This window comes from Pteropus vampyrus, unplaced genomic scaffold (genome assembly GCF_000151845.1).
Source record: "Pteropus vampyrus isolate Shadow unplaced genomic scaffold, Pvam_2.0 Scaffold46, whole genome shotgun sequence".
Classification (NCBI taxonomy): Eukaryota; Metazoa; Chordata; class Mammalia; order Chiroptera; family Pteropodidae; genus Pteropus; species Pteropus vampyrus.
In genome coordinates, this window is record NW_011888827.1 from 6,909,167 (window position 1) to 6,924,183 (window position 15,017).

A 15,017-nucleotide genomic window follows, 5' to 3' on the forward strand; every position below is an offset into this window, starting at 1 on the left:
CCCCCCCAACATGCAACATTCCCCTCTTCACCCCTAGTGTCAGGTGAAGACTGCAGAAATGTACGATTACAGGGCTGACTCATATAACCGAAGACACTAGTCAGCTGCCACAAGCAATGAGTATTTCACAAGTTAGGTTTCCTTTTGTCCAAGCTATGGCTTTTCTCCTCTTTCCAACTCCCAGAGCCCGCCCTCCACCACCAATTCATAACCTCTATGCAATGGCCCTACCCCCGGTCCCCAGACACAGACCAGAAAGCACAGATTGTATTACGGTTGCCAGCTGTGGCTCCTTCGGACAAGGGTCTCCATCTAAAGGGTGGTGTGTGCTCTAAAGTGGTTGCTATGGTAAACATCACTTGTAATAAACAGCAGAGGAAAAAGGAACTGAAGTCCCCTCACTGCATCCCTCGCCAAAATCCACACTGGCTCTGAAAAAAATGTTTTACCAACTCTCAGACTGTTAATTCTACATATGAAAATAACATCTTTAAAGCCTAAGTTGTGGCAACTGTTCTTATAGGATTTGAGGGGCAGGGGGTTCAAGAGGCGGGGGGCAATCACCTACCTATCTCCCAGTGTGGGTAAATCCCCACTCTCACATGGGGACTGTAACACCCACCAACATGGGCCCCTGAACCTCCATGCCACACCCACGAGACTGTGTCCGCTCTGAACCACTTCTAGGAATTGCAACTTCTCTCCACACTCAGAGAGAAAAGGCCTCAAAGAGATTTTAAAGATAACAACCTTTCTCCGCACATAAAAATATATATATAAGTGAATCCTACTACCAAGCATTTCTAAAAGCTGAGAAATAAATTTCAAAGCCTAGACACACAGTGTGAAATTCAGGGAAGCAGGAAAAGTGAAATGGACAGGCTTCCTCATTTTATCCTCAAGGACTCTGCAACTACCCTAACTTTTTAAACATCGTAGAGTATCGCTGAAATTCTTTTGTAAATCGCATTCACTCTTCTAGAAGAAGGAACCCTGAGCCGATGACTTCTTTGCACCTATGACACTGTCCTGATGGAGACGACGTCAGAGCTGGCTACACGGAACCAGCCAAGGGAAGTTTCCTCTTCTTCCTTAGCAGAGAACGATCCACGAGGCCCCGGAAAGGGAGCAGAGAACTGGGTCCAGTCCTCGCTCTGGCCACTAACACAGTGTGTGACATTGGGCAATTCACTTAAAGCATCTCTGGGCCGGTTTCCTTTTCTGAGAGCAGGTTGGGCCTCGCTGATCTAAGGTCACTTCCAGCCCTGAAATCTTGGCATTATAAACGCATGTGTAATTATGAGCATCCATTTTATTGCAGGGTTGGAGGAAGGAAATGTCAACCTTCTTTCTACATGCCTCATTTATAACAAAAATTCATAAGACATTTTCACCATGACTCAAGATGTGGCTTTGCAGAAATTGATAAATACACACACATACATATATTTAATATTCCTATAAGAGAGGCATAATTCATTAATATATACTCGATCATAGCAAGCTACAAAGTGAGGGGGCAGTTAGCCTGAATTTTGACACAATGCATCTTGAGATTTTTCTACTTAAGAAAACTGTTTTGCCATTTTTAGAAATTACAAGCAACACGGAGGCAAAATAAATTAATGGGTAACATTCTGTGATACTTAAATAAAAAATACATGAATTGTTTCATGCTTTGCATAATTCTACCTGTCATGGATTCGTTATAAAAATGTCTTCCATTAATTATTTCAAAAGTATAAAGTCCAGCTCATATAAATATACAGAGAATATTCTAATAAGGCTGAGCTCTCTTCTCAAGAGGTTAATTTATAAATTCCACTTTCAGAGCCTACAAAATCCTTAGAAAGTGTATTAAAAATATATGAAGACACACACGTTATGTTGTAGTCTCTTAGTACCACAAACAAATGGTTCCTGTATTAAACCCCCCACTTTCAAAGCCATGGAGGTACAGATTAAATTTAATTTAAGCCTTTCTAAGTTCATTTCTTGGATCAATCAATCAGCCCAGAAGAAAGTGCTCTGATGTGAACACAGAATGTTCCTTTCCAACAATTAAGATAAATCGGGGGGGCTCAGGGAGCTTGGCAATTCTCCAAACTCCAGAGCTCCCCTTTGGAGTTTTCTAATACCCTCCTCTGTAACTTACCTCCCCCTAAATGACTCTGTCGGGAAAGACTCTGGGGGCTGTATTTTTTTTAATTGTCTTGATACCACGTCCTGTCTTCCCCACACCATGGTGATTGTGCCCTATTAACTGGAGCCCACAAAGCTAGATTCTACCCAATACTAGGAGAAAAGGGTGGTGGGAAATTTTCCAGGTAGGTAATAATCGCTAAAGTCCAATAGGAGAAAACAAGTACCTTCTAGATAGAAACCATACCCAAATATACCAAACAAAATAGTTTTTCAAGAAAGAAAAACTGAAAAACAAGGACCGCTGTCAACAAAAGAACGTTTTCTTCATCTGCCCTCCAATAAAAAAAGTGATTGCCTTTGTCGAGTCACTTACAACGATGTGGGCTGGCGATGGAGAGCGGGCATCCTTGAGGGCTTGTCTGCTCTGGAGAGTCCCCGCCTGGACATCAAGCAGTGGCCATTTCATCTGCAGGTACTGGAAGGAGCAAACAAAATGAACATGGAAAATGAATTTAGAAAAGAAATGCAAAACAGCCACCCCAAAACTCTCGGGGTATATAGCAAGGAGCAGAAACTGAAAAACTCAAAGCATGCAAACAATAGCACTGAAAAACCTTTTAAAAGCATGCAAATAACATGAACAACAGAAAAAGTCATGCACCATCAACAGGTTCTTCCTTAGAGTTCATGTTCAACAGGTACATGTATATAACATCAATATTATTAACATGTACAGGTGGCTTTGGATAAAATGATTTCATTAATACTAGCTCATTTAGAGGGGCTCTGTAGAGGGGGAGAGGGAGTCCGAAAAAAAGGGAAGAACAAAGAGCTCTTCCGAAGAAAGAAAACAAACGGACTCTCAAGCCTGGTGTCATGCTAGGAGACCATCAATTCTAAATCTGTTCTTTCAGGAACCTTTGTTTCTAAAACGCCATCATCCTTCACTTCAAAGAAAGCCGAGTACACGTGTGCAACCGTCCTCTGCTAGAAGTTACTCAAGTAAGGTGGTGGTAGAGTTCCTCGCCCAACTCAAAAGCTTATAAAACAAAAATATTTCTTAGTAAAAGATGCAGAGACAGGACACGATGAAATTTATACGCTCATCTCGAAAGGCCAGAGAAATTCTTCAATAGGTACAGATTTACCACGGAGAGAAAAATAAAGACATCAGCCAGTTACATGGTATCTACACTTTTCTCTGAGATAGAAAATGAATTCATGGTACACGGGAAAGGTAGCTACTTCTGCCAAAAGTAATACATCAGCTTTCGGAGGGACTTGAACAATCAATCGATCGAACTCTGCACCATGCAGATAAGGGAAACTGAGGTAAGGTGGCTTGTCCAGTCACAGAGATACTTAGCACGAGTATAAGCAATTCCTGGGTACTTGACTACTATTGGTGACACTGCACCAGTTTCAGTCAGGAAAACTTCAAATTATGCCTAGGGAATGCCAAGAGAGAAGGTGGCATTTCTAAGAAAAGAGACTGGAGAAGGCTGAACAGTCTTAAGTCAGAAAGATTTCGACAGAGAAAAAAAAAAGACAGCAAAGGGCAGTCCAAAGAGAAGGAAGGGTTTGCTCAAATCGCATGTGACACAGAAGGGCCAAAGCCACCCTCAAGCTTTTTCATGAGTTCTTCAAAGATACAACTGTCTGGTGAATTAAAACCAAACTCAGTGACACATAAAGCTGGAAGGTCCTAACCTATGAGTGACCTACTGAAGTACAGTCATTTCCCCAACCTAGACCTGTATAAGAAGGGAGAGACTTCTACCACGTTAGGGCTTCTACCGAGAAGCATGCTGAGGAAAACGGGTCACCACTTCCGGTAACTTGCCACAAGACCTTGCATCAAATCCCCTTGCGTCTGTAGACCTTTGGGTTTTCATCTGTAATCTGTCCTATCCGTGGTGGGACAGGTGCGGGGCTGTCTCAAGCACTTAAGAATCTCTAGGATTCCGGGCCCCCAGGCAGTAAACGTCAGCAGGCATCCCCTCTCCCCAAGTCACCCTTATAATCAAACCATTTCCAAACACCTTTTTCGGGAATAATAACATCCCGAGTTGAGAAGCACTGAATAACTGTTCCCATGGTTTCCCTCAGCCCTATAACCCCAGCCAGAGGGCTGTGGGAATCTAGGCTGCCCTGTCTCATCCTGACTTCTTCCCATTCTCACTTGCCACATAAATATATGGGCCTCAACGGTCAAAAACCACTCAATAGAGTCATTTCCTTGAGGCCGACCAAAACGAACGCCCGCCAACACTCACCCCTCCATGTCAAAAACCTGTGAAGAAAAACGCGGAGTCTGCGACACACCTACACTCCGTGCGACCCTCGGTGCGGAGGGTTAGGTTAATGGACAGGTTCTCATCTTTGGCCATCTGCAAAACTGATTTGACTGCATGCAAGCACCGGCTCCACAGAAATCGGACATGTAGGCTTTCTTAAAGGTGACAGACCTGCCCTGCGGACCCCACCCAAGAATCATCATATCCATAATGCAATATTAATGGGGAGACTTATAAGTCTTACTTTACATAAGAGCTTCATTGTGTGCCATATCCAATCTCCGCAGGCTACCTGCACCACATATTTTTATGGGCCTACATTTCAGTGCTCCGAGCCTGCAATACACATAATTTTCAATTATGTTAGGGCAGCCCCGGACCACTGCCTATATAACATTACTGGGCGGAGGAAATGAGACTCGGCCCCGCTGCCCAGAGAGAGCTAACCAAATCCAGATGGCAGAGGAAAGACAGCCCCGCCCCCAACGACTTGAAGGGACTCTACGGTGACAGCCCCAACCTCTCCGTCCCAGCGCAACCTGATCCCACAGAACGGCGGGGTCCCCGCAAAGCAGTGCCCGTTCCCCCCTTGGATCTCAACTGGCATTCAGGTTGACGAGGTTCCTTTTGGAGAAGTAAGTATTCTGTCAGGATTTTTTAAAGGAAGTTATTAACCTCCTCCCAAAGTGATGGATTTCCCAGGCCTCTTCATCTTCTACAATCGGTCCTTATTAATAAGGAAAATAAATAAATAAAGGGGAGAAAAAGGAAATTCAGTACTATTATAGCCTAAAGGAAAATCTCTTCCTTCGTGGAGACATCAAGCAGCAGGAAATTCTATTCTGTTGGGCCCTAGAGGAAGGGCCTGAAGAAAGCAGCATCTCGGATTTATGAAGCAGTTCGAAAGCCATGCCACATTTTCCCAATAGTTCAACTTCGGTTTTACATCCTTTTTGGGGGAAAAAAAAAAGGAAAGTTCCCACCATCCCACTATAAAAACAACACTGGGCTCCAGCTTTCTTCCTTTCAGGCTGCTCGACATGGAAATTATGAATTGCCTACAAAAACATTAAACTTTTCAACAAACTGCAATCAAATGGGGCTGTGGGAATTCCTGCATTGAAAACTGTTGAAATGGAGTCTTGCTCGACTTTCATTTTGTTAAAAGGGGGGGGTTGGGGGATGGGGAATCTCGGTTTAAGCGTTTCATCCTTTGTTTAATAATAATGTTCTGCTCATGGCCCATCAGGGTTTTCCCCCCAAATCATATTTTATAATATGTCTCAGGGAGCTTAAGTTAAGCTCTGGACCTGTGGACAAAGTCTAGAAACATATACAACACCATTAGTCTGAAAGGAATTAAGGCAATTTAAAAGCCTGTTAAATTGTCAGCAAAAAGAAAAAGATACACATCTCGAATTCCTCCTCCTCCAACTCCCCCAATAAAAAAGAAAGGAAGGCAAACGGGGAGCATTCTTCCGAATCAGAAGGCGCCTCCGGGATCTGGTAGACCTGACAAAACCTGCTCCCAGGAAGTCACCCCATCCTCGTGAACCCAGCTTCAGCAGCAAGAACGGCGAGGAAGGGCTGCTCGAAGAACCTGCCACCTGAGAGCTGCTGAGTCTTATTTCCTAAACAAACAGGTCAACTCAAAGGACAATGACGATGATAATGAAAAAGCCTGCCAGGAAACTCCACATCCTTGATAAAACACCAAAGCGGCTTCCTGGCACTTCCTTTCGTGGGTGGGCAAGTAGAGTCCGTCCCTTTATTTGTTCAGGGCAGGGCTGGCAAACTTTTCCTTTAAAGGGCCAGATAATAAATATCCTAGGCTTTGCAACACATACCATCTCTGTCCTAACTACTCGACTCAGCCACACAGGTAATACGTGTGTGTATATTTTTATTATGTCATGGCTATGTTCTAGCAAAACTTTATCTACAGACACTGAAATTTGGATTTCATGATCATCCTGGGTCAAGAAATATCTTTCTCTTGATTTTTTTCCAACCGTTTAAAAATAATAAAAATCATTCTTAGCTCACAGGCCATCTGAAAACAGGTGGCCAGCCAACTCTAGGCCCTGGGCCACAGTTTGCCATGTTTAGCTTAGGGGATAAATGTGTAAAGACCTGGAGACCGTGTCAGAAAGGACCCCACCTTTGCTGGGCCTTGAATCCAGACACAGGCAAACACGATCACGTAGGAAAGCGTATTCAGTGGCAAAAGGCAGCGCTTTGGATGGAATCATCACAAGCAGACTCAAGTTTTGGGGGGAAAGTTTGGAAAAGAATCTGAGCTCTCTGGCTATGACTCCCAGTCACAAGGTCTAGCCACCAGACCACAATCTCACTGAAATGACTATCCCTCCTTTCCAAAATGGAAGTTTGAAAATCCCTGAACAATTCTGACTGGAAAAGGTTCATGCGTTTAAAAGTTCTCACCCGCTTCCCAGGAGACACTGGCAACAGGTCACGTGTCATCAAATCACCACAAAAGAGCACCAGGCAGAAATCTCTCAGGTCGTGGTAACGTGCCTGGGTGCTGTGGGATCGACTTTCTGGGTTCAGAAGCTCCTCTCTCAAGAGATTTCGAACGTGTATGAGTTTCGCACATCACAAAGCTGGAATAAAACCCACGTTGTGCCAACAGATGGCATGAGCCACAGGCTCAGGAAGAATGAGGAATTCGAAGTGGGAACAGGGGCACAGTGGGGCCTGAACAGACTGTTCGGTGGAGATAAAACCAGACTCCTCCGGAAAACTAGGTCCTGTAGACAACGTATCACCTGGAAAGGGGCTGATTTTATAATTTTTGAAGGCTTTGCTCCCCTCCCCTGTCCAGTAGACAGGAATCCCATACCAAAGTACAAGATCAATAACAACGAGAACAGCCTTTCCAATCCAAGCTAATTCTCAGTAGGGGTGCCTTTTCCTAGAAAAGTTCATCTTACAAGAACTTATGTTAATTGGAAACCATTCTCACAATAGATTTCAACAACGAAGATTTCCTAACTCAGCCAGTGCCAGAATGTTGTACATGTTGCATTTCTTATAAAACGGAAAGTCAATACTCTGCCTCAACATTCAAAACTGTGAGCACTGCCAGCCACGTCCAAGGTCATTAATCCTTCCTCCCCCGCAAGGTGTCTGACTCCCACCCTCCCCGAGCAGCCTCATCACAGACCACATCAACTCTACTACCAACGTATGACCGAGGAGGGGTGTAAAACCATGACTATGATGTGCACATCGATAAAGTTCATCAAAAGAAAGGTCACCAGAAGCCACTCGTAAGAGGAAAATCAAAAAACTTAGTGAGACAACAGGAAGCACAGGTATAGATGCCGACAGCACACACACACATTTTTCAGGAGCTTATATTGCGAGGCACATCTATAATACGCAGCCACATACACAGGCCTGTGAAGGAACAGGCTTGGCTGTCTCCGTATGAACCTACTTCATTTCTCAGAAACGGAAGATGAAATATTCAGTCCATCTTCTATAAGTAAGTGATTTTGCCCTGGGGGGTTGGGGAATCCCAGTTTATCCCAATGGTTAAAATAGAAGAAGTTGTGATTAATTCAATACTCTGTGCTACCCTCTGACTCCTATAGAAACCGACAGGTTTCTCCAAGTTAGCACTGATAACATACACTTAACAGTAAACCTATGTGAAACTACATCAGAAGTCTTCAAAATCCTGCAGGATCCTTAGGGCTGTCACTACGAAATGCTCGACCAATTTTCCTGCAGATGCAGAAGGTATAGGAGATTTAAGTTACTTTGTCTTAGGTTACAACATACTCCAAGAAGTGCTTCTTTTGAAAAATACACAGAGAGCTTAAGATAGAGGTTCTATTTAAAGAGGCTTTATTTGCCTATAAAGCATGACTGCATAGAGAAAAAAAATTCAGGAACATATGATTTCTGCTGGTTGGGAAGGTTTACTACAGTTACCAAGGAGAAGAAAACCAAAGGCCTTGGGTACACTCTGAACTTGGAGAAGGCAGGAAGCCACAAAAAAAATTCAGTAATTTCATTTTAAAAGTTTTTTTAATGAAACCAAACATAGCAGGAACTCGGAAATGTTTCTCTTAAAGTTACTAACTATCCCATTTTCCAGCAAAAGAGGAATATAGGGTAAAAGGGAGTGGAGTGGGCAAAGTGTCAAGGCATCTGTGTAAAACACATTTAATAGTTTTATCCTGTCTTTGTGGGTTGGTCATTATATGATTTTTAAATGAAATCCTTAAATTTTTTCTTCCTAATCATCACAATCTAAAGGGTCTTAAGAGTATCACTTCACATTTAGAGAGTATTTTACTAGAGTTCATAACCACATTCACAGTAACCCTGAAGTAAATGGGCAGAAAGTTACACTAACATTTTACCAAGGAGAGACCTAAGGCCAATTGAACAAGACCCCACTTGCCTGAGGTCACTGGGTCAGCTGGCAATCAAGTGCACACGGCGCCAGACCACTGGGTGCTTCTGCTTCATCCTGACCTACCTTAGAACTTCCTCTCCCCTACCTTTCCTGGTTTTTTTATCAACTGCTGGGCATCCTTGCCTAAACTCCAGCCAGGGATCAGTGTCTCAAAGGACCTGGCTAAGGAACGTCTCGGTGTCCCCAACGGGAGAAATAATCCTTCTCTAGTATCTAGCATCTCTCCCTTTCCCCGCATGGTCACTAGGCAAACCATTAAATTATTTTCCTCCAAGGCTACCAGAAAATTATTTCTACCAGAGCTACAAAGAAAACAAGCAAATAAGAAACAAAAAAAGCCAATAACCAGAACTTGGAATTCACTGTTTTCTTTACGTGGCCAATTATTTAATACCCACGTCACCAAGATATTTCTGCATTTGCCAGGTCAGTGGTTTTGCAGAGAGGTCGTAGTATCACAACTCATGGAGGCACAAGCTGCACAGAATCTCACCAGACCCTTCCTGTCACACCCAGATGGGCTGGGGCCCAGGCTGTCCTTCCCTCTCCAAAAAGTCACTCTTAAAATGATGACTGTGTGCTGCTCCAGGGCATAGCATATGGGGGAGGGGAGTCCGGACACCTACTTTCCAGGCCCAGCTCTGCTACCACCTAGTCAATCGCTTCACTTCTCCACTGAGCAACCTCTTCCCCACTCTGGGCTTAAGTCTACAGCAGGAAATGGGGGAACGTGATCCCAAAAGTCCCTTTGGGCTCTAACATATGAATTCCTGCTGCATTTACAAAGCATATATGCTCTGTCCAGTGTAGACTAGATAGTCTGAGACCTAGGAAAGTCATCTAATACCCAGTAAACGGGACAGTAAGTTAGCGAATGGTACAGAGAACTAAACCAAGGAAGATTTAATTCATGATGGTGACATGGTCCCAGTTCCCAAACCTTGGTGGTTTAGACATACTTTTCTCCTGCCCACTGGGACCTGCTAAATCAAACTTTCCAGGTGTGGGCCCAGGGGTCTGTTATTTTTTCCCAACTTGTGACTCTGATGATCAGTCATCAGCATAAACTATCAGTGCTGGGGCAGTGCCAACAAGGAGCATGTACATTTTTGCAGATTCCATATTACTTTCTCAAAGGCCCTTTTAAACCTCTAACTTGATTGTCACTACACCCATTTTAGGTGGTCAAAGCAGACAATCTCCAAACCTATTATAAAAGAGAAGGAAGTGAAGCAAAGAGAAATAAAGTCACTTACTCATGAAGATTCTGAACCAGAATGCAGATCTTAGGTATTTTCAGGATTCCAAAAGACTGAGAAGAATGGGTAATGGGCGCCCTGGAGGACAGGGGGCAAAAGAAATGATGCAGCCCCACCCTCCACTGACTGGTGGGACATCAGCCTCAGACACACACCTCACTCTGTCATGCCCAGCACAGCCCAGGACTAGCCATTTCCAAGTCTTCAGACCGGCCTCGAGGTTGAGTTCCCCTGCAAAGTCTGTGAATTCCAAGCCAATGTCAGCCCTGCCATGAGCACCCAACCCTCTGAGCTACGGGCCAGAAAACATGAAGCCACTGGAAAAACTTGAGAGAAGGGGTCCTTACCCTCCGCTGTTGCTCATCCCGTCTGCAACCTCCAGACGAGGTAATGCAAGCTCATTCCCCACAGCCCCCCAGGTGATGACTAACAATTGATGAATGCTTGCACACCACTGAAGGAACCTCACGATAAAAGACAGACCAGAGACTACCTCCCTTGTGGTCACCACATTTTTTATTCCTGCTTCTTATAAAAAGGCCAAGTACAGCCCAGTTCATTGGGCTGTTTTAGGTACTACCTGCTTTCCTGCAAGCATGCTGAGGTGGATATAAGCACCTGAGGACCAGGAAAATAAGCTGGAAGACATGAAGCAGCTCAGGGACCACGTGTGAACATTACTGGGAGTTCAGTGAGTATGGAGTGCATTGGGGTTAGGGTATGCGCTGACGAATGGGGTAAATCAAATGTGGTACATCCACACAATAGAATAGTACTTGACAATAAAAACATTATGCTGACTTAAAGAAGGCAGACAACAAAGGTCACATATGGAATGATTCCTCTATATGAAACAGCCATAATAGGCAAGTCCAGAGACAGAAATTAGTAGCTGCCAGGCACTAGGGGAAGTAACTGCTAGCGGGTATGGAGTTTCATTTAGGGTAATGAAACATTCTGGAAATAGTGTGATGTTTGCACAACCATGTGAATATACTAAAATCTACTGAACTGTATACTTTAACTGGGTGGGGGAGAACACACACAATCACAGATACACAAACTCCACCGACGATGCCATAATGCATAAAGAATGAACAGAAAAGCAAGAGAAGCAATTCCTTTTCAAAAATTTATACCCTCCAAAGCTTCTTGGGAAACAAGCAATTTCCAAAAGGGATTTTGGTTGGTGTTGGATCTTGGGGAGGGTCCAGTGCAATGTCTGGGGAATGCAAGATTTCATGAAAGATGGTAAGAGCACCATATATTCTGGATTAAGAATGCTGATGAGGAGGCATGGGCAAGGGGACAGAAGTGTTTGATAACTGTTTCAAGGCGTATAGCTAAAAACAAATAGAGTGGAGACATTGAGTCAACAGAACTGTAGACAGTTCAGAAGCCTGAATTCTATAGTCCAATTCTCCACCATCTTATGGTCTTAGGCAAGTCACTATGTCTCTGCACCTCAGTTCGACTGTCTAAAAAAATGGGCATAGAAAGACATGGACACATCCTAAGTGTCTTTCAATAGATGACTGGATAAAGAAGATGTGGTACATACATACAAAGGAATACTACTCAGCCATGAGTAAAAATGAAATACTGCCATTTGCGACAACATGGATGGATCCTTGTATCAGCTAAGGCTAAGTGAAATAACTCAGAAAGAAAAAGACAAGAAGCATTTGATTTCACTGATATGTGGGATATAAAACAGAAGCAACAAGCAAACTCACAGACACAGGCAACAGAAGGATGGTTACCAGAGGGGCAGGGGAGTGAGGGGAAGATGAAGAGGGTAAAGGGTAGGTCAAATTTATGGTGACAGACGGAAACTAGACTTTGGGTGGTGAGTACACAATGCAACATACAAGCAAAGTATTACAAAGTTGTACCCTTGAAACTGATACAATGTTACTAACCAATGTCACCCCAATAAACTAAATAAAAAGAAGTACATATGTTACTATATTTTAAAAACTGGGCATGGAATTGCTTGCTGCCAAAAGTCTCCCACTGACTTCCCTCACCACTTTTCCAGCCTCAAAGGATAAACTGTGTAAACGAAGTAAAAGAAAGAGTTATATAAGGTCCAAGAGAGTTAAAATTTGCTATTTCTTTCTCCAACAGCACAGGGGATTTAAAAGCCAGAAGTTACAGGTCTACCATGTAAATTGTGAGATACAGCCATCAGATGACCTTTGAGAGGTACAAAGCCAGGGAGGAACCAGGTCCCGGTGACCTGGAAGGGTTATTTTAAATGCATGAATCATCGGATTGTAGCAGATATTAAACTCAAGAACCTTAAAAAATTCCTTTCCTTTTCCAAATCCATGAGCTCTCAAAACGAGGGGTTTTCCTGGTTAGCTTCTCCCTATCCCACCTCCCCCCACCCCAACCCATTCCACAACAACAATGCGCAGCCAATTAACACGCTTTAGTGCTTTAGTCGGTGGACGGTGGACGCAGGAACCAAAAGCGAGACAGACCTGGCTCGCGTCCTCAAACTCCAACCGAAACCGTGAACCGTGCTGCGTTTCCTTTTTTTTTTTTTTTTTTTCCCTCTGTCATATGTGGAAAAGGTCGGTGGCTCCAGCAAGGTCTCCTGTCCAAATTTTTATTGTCCAATTCTAGCTGTGACAAGCATGTGGAGATGCTTCGTAACACGACACCCAGGAAGCCGAAAGGTCAGCAGCGCCTCTGGTTAATTTTGCTTGGGGAAGAAACAACCCCGGGGCCAGGGTGAAGATTTAGTGAGGCTGACCTTCTGGAGGCCCCCGACCCCCCTGCATGCAAGTCTTGCTGCCTCAGCCAGAAGCAGCCTGCCACTCAAGTATCATCTTGCTGTAACAAATTACTCCTAACCCAGGATTACGGCTCTTTCCAAATCCCTCCTAGAGAGCAAGGAAATAAACATTCTCTCCCCAGACTCAGCCCCGGTTGTTTCCCCCGTTGGTAATCCTTGTCTCTATTTGCTTCTCCTACAAGCCTTCATCTGGGAGGTCTGCTAGACCATTCCGGCCCACTTTCCTTTCAGACATAAGCTGAATGTCTCAATTGTCCATTAGGCACAGTAAAAGATGAAGGCAGGCTTTCTGTCCGCAGGAGCCACACACAATAGTTCCCTTTGCCCACACACTTCTCGTCTGACTGCAGACTCCACTGGTCTAATCCCAATCACTCAAGGAAGTCCACACCCCAAATTCCTTCCTAACGTTCCTGAGGGGCAACAAGTGAGGACGGGTCGCCTTAAAGCTGGACTGTTCCAACTCCACCCCAGCATGGGGCTGCCCCGCTCGGAAGAGCATACCATCTAGGGGTTGGTTGAATGGAGGTGGGGGCTGGCAGTGGGGGAGGAGAAAGATCTAGAAAGAAGAGGCAAGAGAGCAGGCTCCAGGCAGGAGAAACTGCCTCTGACCCCAGCCTGTGGTTTCCTTGAATAAACTACCAGGAGATATTTCGAGCACAATAACCTCATTTGGGGAAGGAAATACAGTTCTGTCCACTTCCAAAGTCTCCTCTGAAATACGGGGATGTTTCCAGGGCTCTGGACATAGAGGGCTGTTTTGTGTTTTTAATTGTATACATGGAATGGCCAGCATATGCCAAGAAGCAAAGAGCAGAACAATGGATTTATAACCAGTGTGGGTGTGATCTGAAGAGACAGGGATCTTAAGGTTGTTTTAGGCAAGACTTTGCCCCTGAAGAAAGAGAATGGCTGACAGCACACTCTGACACATCACGGGCTGAGAGAGAAACTTTCTGAAATAACCCAAAGGCACTGAAGAGACAGAAATACCTCCATCAGAAATCCAGACACCAAATCGAATTCCCGTTTCAAAAAACAAAAAACAAAAAACAAAAAAACAGGGCACACAGCTGAGGAAACGGAACCAGACGGCACGGCGCATTCTGAAGCGAGCACCACCTCCGTGTCTCCCGCGCAGGCCCAGGCTGACCAGCCTCCCCTCTCCCCATGGGACCCCATGCCTCCTTCGACCAACTTGTTCTCTGCTCTTGCGGTTTCAGTCTTTAAAAGAACTTGGCCTGGGAAGGAGCAATAATGATCTGAAGCTAACCACTCAGCTCATTAGTATGTCATCTGGACAAGCAAAATCAATTCCAACAGCATCAAGTTTGGTTATTCCCTCCCCCAAAGGTCTGCACTATTAATAGCAAGAAAGTTTCCCAGGCTTCAGTTTATTTGTAATCCCAACCAGCTCTGACCACGGAACATGGCCATCTCCACTTGCAGAGCTTCCAGAACCTATCCGGGAGACGGAATTCCAGGTCTTGGTTTTCCGACAGCAGTGGAAAGATGTGGAGGCAGCTGAACTCTGAAGAGGCAGAAAGATACAGGTCAAAGACGGCCTGATTCCAGGGAGAGGGCTGAGTTGTGGCGGGAACCGAGTACTGTCTACCCACCAAACCGGCTCCTGTGCTCTCCCTTACGGCCAAACCAACCCTGTGGGCAGAGGTCACCATGTTATCTCCTCATCGTGGGAGAAGGTTCTAGAAAAAGCAGGCTGGTGAAAAATAAACTCAGACCCTCACTAATTCAGAGCGAGGTGGCACAGCGGAATGGTTACGAGCACAGGCCCGGCAGCTGGAAGGCCCGGGTTCAAATCCAGGATCTGCGGCCTGGTACTTCTGGGGCTCTGGACAAATGGCTTTGCCTCTCTACGCCTGCCAATCTCTGCCTACAAACTAAAGACAATAACATGGTGGTAATCATAATACCTCCCTTTTAGAATGCATGTGAGTGATGAGTGGTATATTCAGGGACAGAAGGCTGATGGCGTTCACGTTCATGAGCAAGCAGTCTCATTGCAGGGCGTAAAAAGGGAGAAAAGAGAAGCGTGG

At 44.7% G+C, this 15,017-nt stretch overlaps 1 protein-coding gene across 27 annotated transcripts in view; it reads right to left on the reverse strand.

Annotated features, from left to right (window-relative positions):
• TCF7L2 (transcription factor 7 like 2) overlaps positions 1–15,017 on the reverse strand; it is a 189,621-nt gene that overhangs the window by 127,165 nt on the left and 47,439 nt on the right. For 25 of the 27 annotated variants that reach the window (XM_011359273.2, XM_023530140.1, XM_011359282.2 and 22 more), the window contains exon 2: positions 2,519–2,620. In XM_011359273.2, coding sequence (XP_011357575.1) covers positions 2,519–2,611 — 93 coding nt within the window. In that variant the 5' untranslated portion in view covers positions 2,612–2,620. Of the gene's footprint in view, positions 1–2,518; positions 2,621–4,686; positions 4,720–10,151; positions 10,171–15,017 lie in introns of those variants that run through there. The other 2 variants (XM_023530139.1, XM_023530128.1) reach the window with 2 other exon arrangements.